Source organism: Condylostylus longicornis, unplaced genomic scaffold, assembly GCF_029603195.1.
Source record: "Condylostylus longicornis isolate FDR11 unplaced genomic scaffold, ASM2960319v2 ptg000010l, whole genome shotgun sequence".
NCBI classification, from domain to species: domain Eukaryota; kingdom Metazoa; phylum Arthropoda; class Insecta; order Diptera; family Dolichopodidae; genus Condylostylus; species Condylostylus longicornis.
Genome location: NW_026577979.1, coordinates 16,509,592 through 16,521,644, shown reverse-complemented (window position 1 = coordinate 16,521,644; position 12,053 = coordinate 16,509,592). Strand labels below are relative to the sequence as shown.

The following is a 12,053-nucleotide window of genomic DNA, read 5'->3' as shown; positions in this document are numbered from 1 at the left end:
TTAATTATTAATTTCGATTAAATCATAGTCTAATCAATTCTCTGAGTTAAAATTAAACAAAATCTAGTCGAATTCTTTGTAAAGACAGTTGCAACTGAAGTCATCAAATGAAACAGATTCTATATCAACATGAATTTATTAAACCAATTGGAATAAATTTGTATTGAAGAACAATATACAAAATCGACAAATTAAATTTGTAGATTTTATCAATACAAAATAAATTATTTGAATCACCACGATTTTGTTAAAAAAAATTTCCCATATTCATTTAAATAATTTAATTCGGAAATTAAATGCATTTGATTTGAGTGAGGCATAATTAAAAAAAATTATATTGTGAGTAAGCATAAATAGTGTTTTTGCTTGAAAATTTGCGTTCCATTTAAAAGTATACATATAACACACTAAACGTTTAACAATTTTGGTGTATACTTAACCAACTTAACCAATGTTAATAAACGAGTAGTTAAGAAGGGTGGAATTACTCACATTTAAAGTAAGTTTTTACCCTCATATTTTAGGTTTTCTACATAAAATAGCGTTCTATTTATAACAACATTTGCAACTAATTTAAACTGATTCAATTATGACTAAGTACTCATATTTTATATGCAAGTAATACTAATAATTTGCTTTTAGTCTTAAGAAAGTACTAATATATTGCATTTGTTTAAACCGAAAGTGTATTATAGCAATATTGTTGCATAAAGTAGGCATCCCACTATCAGGCTTGTATTTTCTATAAATAGTTTCATAAAGAGGAACTATAAAGAGGTCGGGAAGGGAGAACGTAAGAGTAAATAAAGACTTTACTTAAGATACCGAAAGATTCATTTAAGTCAAATTACATAGGCTGAAAGATATAAATCTTATCAGCGTCTTTTGCTTTGAGTGAGTAATTAAATTAATTTGAGCCCGCTTTTTACTCATTAAATTTTACTCACTGAATAAATAATAAGTAATAAGGTGACCACGTTTGTCAAGTGTACGCAATATGAGGACGGACAAGAGTAAAGACAATGATTTCAAAATGTGCGGTTATAATAAACCATAAATTCCTTAGATTAGACTATCGTGTGCTAAATGCTAACTTAATATTCTAGTCTCATGTTATTATTAATAACTTATTAACTATTGAGTGGATTGAAAATATAAACGACGATTGAAAAAGTTGACTTTGTCGTGGAAGATGAAGCATAAACTCTGATGACATAAGAAAAATGTAGGAGAAAATATTTTGGTGTTTGAGGTTGTTAATTATCTAATCAAAATAATCTTAATAATTTATTCTAGAATCACGATTTTATTTGATGAAATATTTCTTAAACGAGTATAATAAAAAATATTTTATTCCTTAATTATATAATATTTTTTTAGACTGAACAAAATCAGTAATAAAGAATTATTAAAATTTTACTTAATTTATTTTAATATAATTTTAAAGCTTAAGGTTGATAACCTTAATTGATATTTTTTTAAAATTTTTTAAATGCTTTCTCATTTCTTTTCAAATATAAAATTTCAATTATAATTTGATTAAATACTATAATTTTTCGTAAATTTGATGCCAAGTCTAGAATATTTTACGCATTTGTTTTTGTTTTTTTTTTTTTTAATTATGAAAAAGTTGCAAAAGGTCATCTTTGTTGTTAGCCATATAGACTAGAAAAGATTTTCTTAATTGAATTTTATTACAATTTTATTTTTTAAAGATTCAGGTGATTCTAGAAAAAAAAAATTCCTTTTGATTTTTTTTTATTTTTAGCATGGTGATTTTTAAAATTACTTTTATATTTGACCACTTTATCATGAGTTTTTTTTAAAATGTCATAAGATATTAGAAATTTGACATAATCGATCATGAAATTTGAACAGTGTGTAATGAAATGTCCATAATATGTTGTAAAGTTGAGTATCGAACTGTTGTCATTATAATTTACAGCATAAATTTAATAATGGGTCGGAATAACAAATTTCACAGCTTTAGAGCTTTTTGTATTGTCGAAATTATTAAATTCCTTATCCATTAAAAAATTGTTTCAAAAAGTGCCAGTTTTTTTTTTCCTTTGCAATAGGTTAGGACACCCACACTGATATTAATAGTAACGACTAATATTGTGAAATTTGTCATTTGTCCATTGGTTAGGATATTTTATAGCAAATATAAAAAATTAAAAATTCTTAATACTTTAACATGCTTCCCAAAAAATTTTCACTAACTAAGTAAGCAGTGTTATAAATACACTAACTACATATTACTGATAACTAGATTTAACTTCTGTTATCACGAGAAAAGCACGTTCAAAGGAACATTTAAAAAGCTTTTCTTTGAAATTTTTTTCATTTTTTTTTGCACTTCATTAGTTTTAGTATCTTAAAAAATATTTCGAAATAATTTCGAAATAAGTAATTGCGTGGTTTCTCTTTTCTTTACTTAATGTACTTGTACAAATTCTGTAAGTCAACATGGTTTTTGCATCACAAGTTCATAACCTTTTTGGTTTTTTTTTGTGTGTAGAAATATTATTTTTATGTTAATCATTAATATTAAATGATTAGAATATTAATTATGTATAAATGTTATTAATAATTTTTTAGTTATTTAAATAAAAATTATCATTTTTTGATTGGAAAAAGTGTGTTTCTGTTATAATATGACATGCTCTTTGACAAATTTCTACGTTGTTTTATTTGCAAAATATTCATGATTAAAAATTATACTATGGCACGTTATCGGTAAAGAGTTTGTTTCTTCTTCTTTTTTGTTAAAAATAAGTAGTGCACAATAAGTATAGTGATTTTAAAATCATTCTATCGAATATATTTGATGTAGCGAGAAAAATTTGTAAGAGTATTGAAAACCCAGAATGAGAATCAATGTTTTATTTATTTTAAGGTTGAAATTTAAGTATATATTGACCAATTTTTAAAAATTAAATGTTTAAATAAGCAAAAGACGCTTTAAATTCTGATTAACTACTGACTTCCTACTGGCTACTGTACATAAATGAAAGATTATTCAAAATTTGTTTTTGCCGTTCTATCAACGTCCCGTGAGATTTTTCTTTAAAAATGAATTTTCAAGTGAACGAGCGAGTTTGTTAGTTTTGGTTTGCAATACATTAAAAACAATTATACCTCAATTATTATAATAAATAATTAACAATATGCCATAGTGTGAGGAGCATTGAATATTATCAAAAATTTTTTTTGAAAATTTTCTATATAAGCACCTGCTTTTAATGTGAATTTTTAAGATTTTTAGATTTAGAATTTTGAAATTCTAACAAATACATGTTTTATATTATACTTTGTTATATAAGGCCAGAAAATTATACGGTCATAGTAATTTATGAAATACGAGAGAGTCGAAAAACAACTCGTTTTTCATAGTAACTCTTAACTTATTTTTTTAGCATTCATTGATAAATCTCAAATTCTTATTATACATAGTTACCCCTTTAACAACAAAGCTCTTTGTTTATTTTTCCACAGGGTGCATTTAATTTTGTATATACATATATATATATAATTTTCCTGGGTAATAACTCTTAAAGTTTTTTCAATCTTCAAAATTCAAGTTTTATTTTATAAAATAAAATCTAGAAAAAATCTTTGGAGTTCGATTGATTTTGAAATTCTTCTTGAATAATTTTGTTGCAAGTAAAGTTTTATCAAAGTTGGTTCTTAAACACAATGTCGAATTTTGAAATTGATTTTCATTAAATGACCCGCAACAAAGTTATAATAAAGAAGTTAAACAACTTCAACAACTTTTTCAACAGGTTTCTGAAATGTTATTAATAGTGTTATAATACAAAAAGCTGCTACACAAGTGGTTTACATTACATCTAATTCACAATTTTGAAAATTGGTAATTAATAAAAATTTGCATCTCTTTAAATTTGTTTGTCGCAAAAATTTCGACTTAAGTTTAAAGTTTTTCGAGATTTTAATTTCTGCAACTAATTTATAATGTTATTTAATAATGTTATATTGAAAGATTTTGTGTTTTTAGTGACTTTAAATTCTAAACATTTTAAGACAAAATTCAATATTGTATGTGAGAATTCTTCATTTTCGTGCATATTTAGAAAAGAAATTATTTGGTTTTTAGTTGTACCTCTAGAAATTTCTAAAATTTATAAGTTTATTTATGATTTGGTTTTATTTAATACAGCTATTCAGTCCCTATTTGGTCAATCATTCTCTTCAACCAATAGGAATTACATTACATTTTATACCCCAATTAAAATCTCATATTTTCTATTAGAAATCCACTTAAAAATTTTAAATCTAGATTATTTAATTTTAAATATTTTAAATTTTATTTTATTATTTATATTTAGATATAATAAATTATAACAAATTTATGTATTCATTCACATGTGTATTTTTAATGCAACCCCCTGGTTTCTTTTTTATTATTTTATTTTATACATCAAAAACATAAAAAAAAGTACTGATTGTACATATTATAAAACCTAATTTTCCAATGTCAAATTTATTAAATGTAAATTATTTATAATAAAATATTATAATATTAAATTTGGTATTTTGTTTTCTCTATCTCTTAAACTAAATTGGAGCACAATTTTTGTATATTTTGCTTATGCTTTGTTTTTTTTTGAAAAGGGTTATTTTGAAAACTCATGTTTTACATTATTTTTAAATTTATTATACTTATAAAAGCCGCATAAACCGAAAATGTGTTGATTTAAGCGGCATCTATCTATATTTTACATACTTACACATGTGTAAATAATCTCTGTATCAGAATAAATGCATACTATATTTACAAACATTCAAAAAAGATTCGGAATTAAAAAACCCAAATTAGATTTAAATTAAAAATAAACGCACATTTGTCAAAATATTTATTTGAATTCGCATATTTTATCTGCCATTCCGCTATTCCAACCATAAATAAACAAAATTTATTAAATAAATATTCATTTAAATGTAACCATTTTGAGGATTTTAACATCCTAAAATAATAAAACCGAAAAAACAAAAGTGAAAAACTAGGGAAACTATAAAATAAATATGATTGTTTAACAAAAATACAAAATATTTAAAATAAACATTAAAATTATATAAGACAACAATTTTTCATTGTTTATGAATATGCAATATTTATAAATAATATATTTTTAAATATTTTTTAATTTTAATTTAAATTACAATTTAAAAAATATATTCTGATTATAATCAAAAATCAATAATTTATTTTTTACTCCAGTGAACTTTGACAGATACTTTTAACATTGTGTAGGCATGGTGTATATGTTTATATGTATACAGCAAAATATGATGGTTACACTTGTACTTTTAAAACTACATACATACATATAATATTCATATAGACTACATATAAGCATTGAAAATATTTTGTAAAATGTTGCAAGAAGCAAATTTTGTTTATTTTGTTCAGATTAATTTAGAAAATATACACAATATTTTTTAAGTATTGTTTTTTGGATTTTTAAACATATTAAACATTTTCTATGGGAATTATAACTTGATCAGTTGGTTGGACGCTTTTAGATAGTAAAGAAAATTTTTTACTATTGTGAACTTAATCATAAGGTAATTGGAAGTTTACTTTATTATCTCGGGTCGTCCTGTACATTTTAAAAGTCGCTCAAATATAGTTAAATTTAAGGTAAGTATACAGGTCAAATTTTTCAAGTTTCTCGGAAAACAAACCGGGGATGAACTTTAGATTTGATATTTGAGATGGAAATAATTGAACCATTAAAATTTTAAGATCTTTGAAGAATTTATAAAAAGAAAACTTGGGATTACCATTTTTTATTTAATTTTTTTTTGTTTTTAAATTTTATGTTTAATTTTAAAAATTATTACTTATAATTGGCTACTTAAAATTTGACAGTCATAGAAAAATTTATGTAAAAAAAGGCAACTCTTTCAAAAAATTTTCTATCAAAACCCCCAATTATAAATGCAATTTTTTTTTAATTTAAATCAGCCGGAGACAAGATACAGACATAAGTACATTATATTTTATGTACATAGGTTCTGAGGTTTAGTAAATGACAGCTGCACAATATCTCACCTAAAGCGGGAAGTAAACGGTATAAATACTTATATGCAAATTTGTTTTTTTATGATATTATTTATGTATAACATTTATTAAAATTTCATTATAAAATAAGAAAATTTTTGATTCATGTATTTATAAAAGATATTTTTTAAGAACGCTCATACATTTCCACTGTTATGGTTAACTTTGGGGAATTACTTTAGGCAACAATGATTCTTGTAATTTAACTTTCGTATATTTATAAATTTTAGATCCTGCATATGCTCTTGAGGATTGAAAATCATTTAATAGTAAATTTAATAATATTCCCAAATCCCAAGTAAATTTTTAATGTTTTTATTAATTATCAATAACGTTTTGTAGGATGTTTTCACATAATTTTAATAATTGTTTGGTGAAAACATTTTACAGACATTTCTTGTTATCTTAGATTTCACCTTTCAGTAGAGTCTCAGCTTTCTTGAAGTAATTAGGAGAGAAAATTGAAATAATTAATTAATGTTTACTTTATTTTTGTAATCTCTGAAGTAACAGCTTAGCTTAATAAGTTTTTAGAATTTTCGAATTTAATGTCAGAAACTGCTTCCCTTGAACAACTTAACTTCGATTAGGCATGCATTCTGATTATAAATATATTTTTTTTTAATTAAAAAATTGTTCTTTTTTACATATTGTAAACAATAAAAATCATTTAATTTATATTTAAAGTGATCACTTTAAAAAACATTTTCAAAATAAAATGAGAAATAAAAATATTATTCAAAAAAAAGTAGTATATATTCTGTGTATATGTATAAATATATATGTATGAATGTATAAATAACAAAAACTCTCTATTACCAGTTCAAAAACATTGTAAACCAAATTAATTCCCATAAGAGTTGTTTGTATAAATTATTGTTCGTTTATTGCAGAAGTACATACTCGTATAATATGCGAGTAAGTATATATAAATAAAAATAATCAAAAATTCTCTGGCAACAAAAAACCTTATTCATACAATGGAAAAACAAGGAATCAAAATACTATATGTGTGTATATTCAGTTTCAGAAGTACTTATTTAATGATATAATGTAGAATTTTAATTTTATGGACAAGTACAAGGTGGTTCATAATAAATGCATATAAATTAATACTCGTATTATTTGCTGTTATTTGTAACATAGATGTGTCATTTCTTGTATATACAAGAAGATATCTGCAAACATTTGTATTTGTATTTCCAAAAACAGAGTTGAGTGTGTAGAAATCTGAAAAAAAAATATGACAACAAAAAGTAAGGAGTTTATTAGATTTACAACAGCGGGGAGCAGATCAAAAAGAGTTGACGTCTACTACTTATAGTTATAGTTTATCTATTCTCCAAGTTGTGAACCTTGCCTATAAACAAAAAGCAGAGGGTCTGTAAAAATCACCATTAAGATGACATTTATATTTTTTCTAAATATTATGTACCTTCGATTTTGATTATGGCTATAATTATAATGATTTGTTTCTGACACATCTGTGGAATAGGGTTAAGTGAGTAGGTTTAATAAGAAGCATTCAACTTATATGGATAGAATAATTGAAATTCCCAGAACATTACATTAAAATATTTAACTGAACTTGCTTATAATAGCAAAATAATAAAAATTTCTTGTATTCACATAAGTATGAAAATCTGTTGATATAATTTTTCCAGAACTAATTGACGTACAGATTTTGGAATTTAATGTTAGACATTCGGTATTAATATTTGAATATAAATTGATTATAGATTGAATTGAAAGTATACTTTTAAACAACTTACATTTAAAAATTTTTTAAAAATAAACAAATCTTTTCAATTCTCCAAAAGGTTATCAATTTGGACTAAACAAAAAAAAAATATTACGATTTTTTATATTCTTTATTTTTTGTATGTTTTTTTTATTCTGTTGATTGTATTTAAAAAAATTCATAGTACAACTAGCTACTACACAATTTTTTTTTTTTAAATTTAAAGAAGCACTTTTATACTATCACAGGCACACAAAAGAACTTCTATACTAATTTATGTAAACAAGTATATGGGAGCATTAATATGTAATCAATATATAATGTTAATGATACTAATGAGATTTGGTTTTTAATTACTTTTTTATCAGGATGGTAAAATTTGAAATTAATTTTGTAAATGATTGGCTCATTTTATATTTTTATCCTTTATAAGAAAAAATATTATTCTAATTTCGTTTACGTACTACGAAAATAATTATAGGATTTATAAGAATTCGATTCGAAATTGTTAGATATTTTGAATATGAATTGACGAAATGGCGTCAATTCATAATGAATTCGTCATAATACTTCATACTTTAATGGCGTCAATTCATACTTTATTTTTTAGGGCAAATGTCAAAAAATTTTTTGTGACAAAAATCATAATAATTCCAGGTACTTACATTAATTACTTTGTAATGAAATAAAATAAATGGATAAGTTTAGTTAAGCACAGAATTAAGTTAACTAATTAAGCACAGAACAAATATAATAAAAAAATAATAACTGAGTTGGAATGAATGTAAAATGTAACAATCAACTAAAATTGTTGTTACTCTTATTTGGATTGATCTTACCTAAATATCTCCTTATTTTCAATTGCCCTAGAATTAATACTCGTATTAGCTGAACTTTTTATTTTCGTTTTACTCGTATGCATGAATCAGTCAATTTTATTCTTCGAAAAATGATGTGACATTAAAAAACACATTTTGCGAATCTTGATTAATTTGATAACTACTTATTTCTAGAATTTATAAAATAGCTTGTTGAAAAGTGATAATTCCAACTGCTTGCTTTAAAAAAATTTCCATTTGTTTGAATTACGCACGTTTGGTAAGAAATACGTTGAAGGCTTACTTAGAACGATTTGACATATTAAATACGAGTATAATATGTAGTTATAGAACTAATTAAAGCGATTTTCGTAATACATGCGTGAAACGTTTTACAGCCGTTTCATTACTGTTTTTTCTATACTCATATTCAGCGACGGATCTACCATATATGCAAAGTAAGAGTTTGCAATGAGCACCGAAAAACAGGGGCCGCATTGAAAACTTAGACAAAAATAAATTAAATATAAATTTTTTTCAATTAAAATAATTAAAATTGCGTATTGTCAAAATTGTTTTCTGTTTCTATATACAGAGAAATTAGGTTGGTAAGATGTATACGTATACAAAATATTGCAAAACAAAAAGCTGAATATTTAATTTCTGGGTTTCATTTTATTACTAATCTTGAATTCAGCATGATAAAGTTACAAGAAAGTGATTTATTATGTGCAATGTCTTTGCATATTGTTCAGCGAAGGGATGGGGGTGGAGGCGAGTATTTTGCAAATCGTGTAGGGCGCCGAGTAAATAAAACATAATTAATAAATTATGAAAATATTCAAATAGCAATCACAAAGTACATATGTACATAATTATGAACCAAAATAAATTATAAAATAATAAGGCGAAACAATGAAAATGACTGCTCTAAATAGATTTTGTCTTTTTTATAAATTGCTCCCTTCGACCACATTGTTTTATATGGCGCACTACAAAATTTCCATTTATAAAATTTAAACCCATATTTTTAAATTATTCCCATATTTAAATATAACAAAACAAATTCATTTTAAATTGTATGGTCCTATAACTAGGAGCTTCGCAACAATTCAAAATAGCTCAGCATCACAAACCATTATACATACAAAATAATATTATGCTATTCTTATCATATAATATTGTGTAAAAAATGCAAATTTTACAATTTTTTAATTATTATTGTAAAAATTAATAATATAAATGTATAAAAAATTATACATATGTATATAACTTGAATTGCACATATGTATATATTTATATATGTATATGTACATATTATTTTAATTAAAAGTAACAACAATTAATGCCTACCTCCTGTGGACATTTATCAATACATGCTTGTGTTATATGTTCAGTTGATATTATTTCGACTGATGATTGAAATTGATCCTTAATATTTAAATCCTTGTTAATGGTATTTAAATCATTATCAATATTCCAATTATTGTTTGTTGATGCTAATAATGCTGTTGTCATATTATTTTTAATACGATCTATTAAAATTTTTGATGTATTTATAACATTTTCATTATTAATTTTTATACCATCAATTTGTATTGGTAATAATAATAAAATATTTATAAAAATTATAATTGAAATTTTCATAAAATAATTAATATTCTTTTGTAAAAAAATTTTATTAAAATTTTTAATTTTAACACAAGGTGGCATTTTAATTAAATTTTATATATTTTTTAATTTTTATTTTTTTGTTTTATATAAAATTATTTTAATTTTGTATATATATATAATTTAAAAAATATAAAAATAGAATTTTAAATTAAAATTATTTTATTCACGAAAAATTCATATTTTAAATATCTTTTTAATAATTTTTATAATTTATAAAAAATAATATTAAATAAAAATGTCACTGGTTACTTAGTTATGTCACTAGTTGTGTGTGTGTATTTTGTGTATATTTATAATTTTGATAGTAGTTATATATTTTTGATATTTTTCTTTTAAAAAATTTTAATAATTACTTCTGCTATTATTAAAACTTATTAGAGCGAGAGAACACAAATGTTTACGAGAAAAAAATGCGCTGACAGTTAAATGACAGTATAAGGAGAGTATTTAAATGTAATTATTTAATAAAGACTAAAGAATCATCTGATCATATTCAAGTTTAATTTGTTTTTTAATTAAATTGCTTTGATTTAGCGAAAAAAATTTTATAATATTAATTTTAAAATTTTTTTACACTTGTCCTGTATATTTTAATTATTGTTATAAATTTATTAAAAATCATTTTCATTTTTCTTCAAAATTTCTTTTATCACTTCATTTGAAATAAATCCTCTTTAATTTAAAATATTTAATTACAAAAATAAAATAAAATTCAAATTTTTCCAAATTTTTTTTTTTCGAATTTATTAATTTTTTTAATTTCGTTTAACTTTATTATTGCAAAAAAATTTTTTTGTCGTAATTTTCATTATTATTTTCACCTTTATATTATTTAAAATAATTATCTCAATTAAACCATTATAATTTTTATTATATATGTATGTATGTGTTTGCACATATATTTTGTTATTACAAAAAAAAAATTTTTTTTCCTCCCCTCCAATTATTAATTTTTTTTAAATAAATATGTAGCCTTAGTACAAATATAATAAAACTTATAGTTCAAAAATTTGAACTAATCGCGCCAACGGTTACCACTCAACTAATCTGATGTGATGATATTTTACAATGTTTGCGACTCTAAAAAAAATAAAAATAAAACTAAAACAACAACAAAATGGAAAAAAAATTCAATTGAGTTCCGGCGTTCCGTTTCACTGAAATTGATTCAATTAACAATGATGGCCGTTTAAAAAAATGATCTCTCCTCATCGTTAATATTCGTTTGTACGAGTATTTCGGTATAATCTCTGTATATTTAATTCTTATCATAATAAACAAGTGGATACCTATATATTTCATACTTATACGTTTAATACGTTTAATAATCCCTTACGGCTGCGTAGCGTATAGCAGGGTAAAAACTAAATTGAACAGTCTAAAATTATGGTTTGAAAGATGTAATCTGTTTTTTATTTGTTGATATACGTACAGAGAAAATTGCGCTAAAGATTTGATCGAACCATCGAGTTTGTATAATATGAAATTTGTAGCTTTTTGTAAAAATTATGAAAAGTCAGTATAGTTAAGTAATTTTTAATGAGATTCCTTTACTTAAGTTGTATGTTAAACTGTACAAAAATAATAATAATAATGTCGATGGTTTTAATTCTACGTTGATTGACCGCTACGATTTCAACTACATATGTACAAACTGACAACAGTCAAAAATTTTAAAATAAACAACAAGTCAATATAAAGGGTACAAATGGGAAACAAAATATTAACT

At 23.1% G+C, this 12,053-nt stretch overlaps 1 protein-coding gene across 1 annotated transcript in view; it reads right to left on the bottom strand.

The window, feature by feature from the left end:
- The window catches only part of LOC129618938 (protein sevenless), a 78,858-nt gene extending 68,690 nt beyond the window's left edge, over positions 1–10,168 (bottom strand). The window contains exon 1 of the mRNA XM_055533971.1: positions 10,004–10,168. Coding sequence (XP_055389946.1) covers positions 10,004–10,168 — 165 coding nt within the window. The remainder of the gene's footprint in view (positions 1–10,003) is intronic.
- Between the last annotated feature and the right edge of the window lie 1,885 nt (positions 10,169–12,053).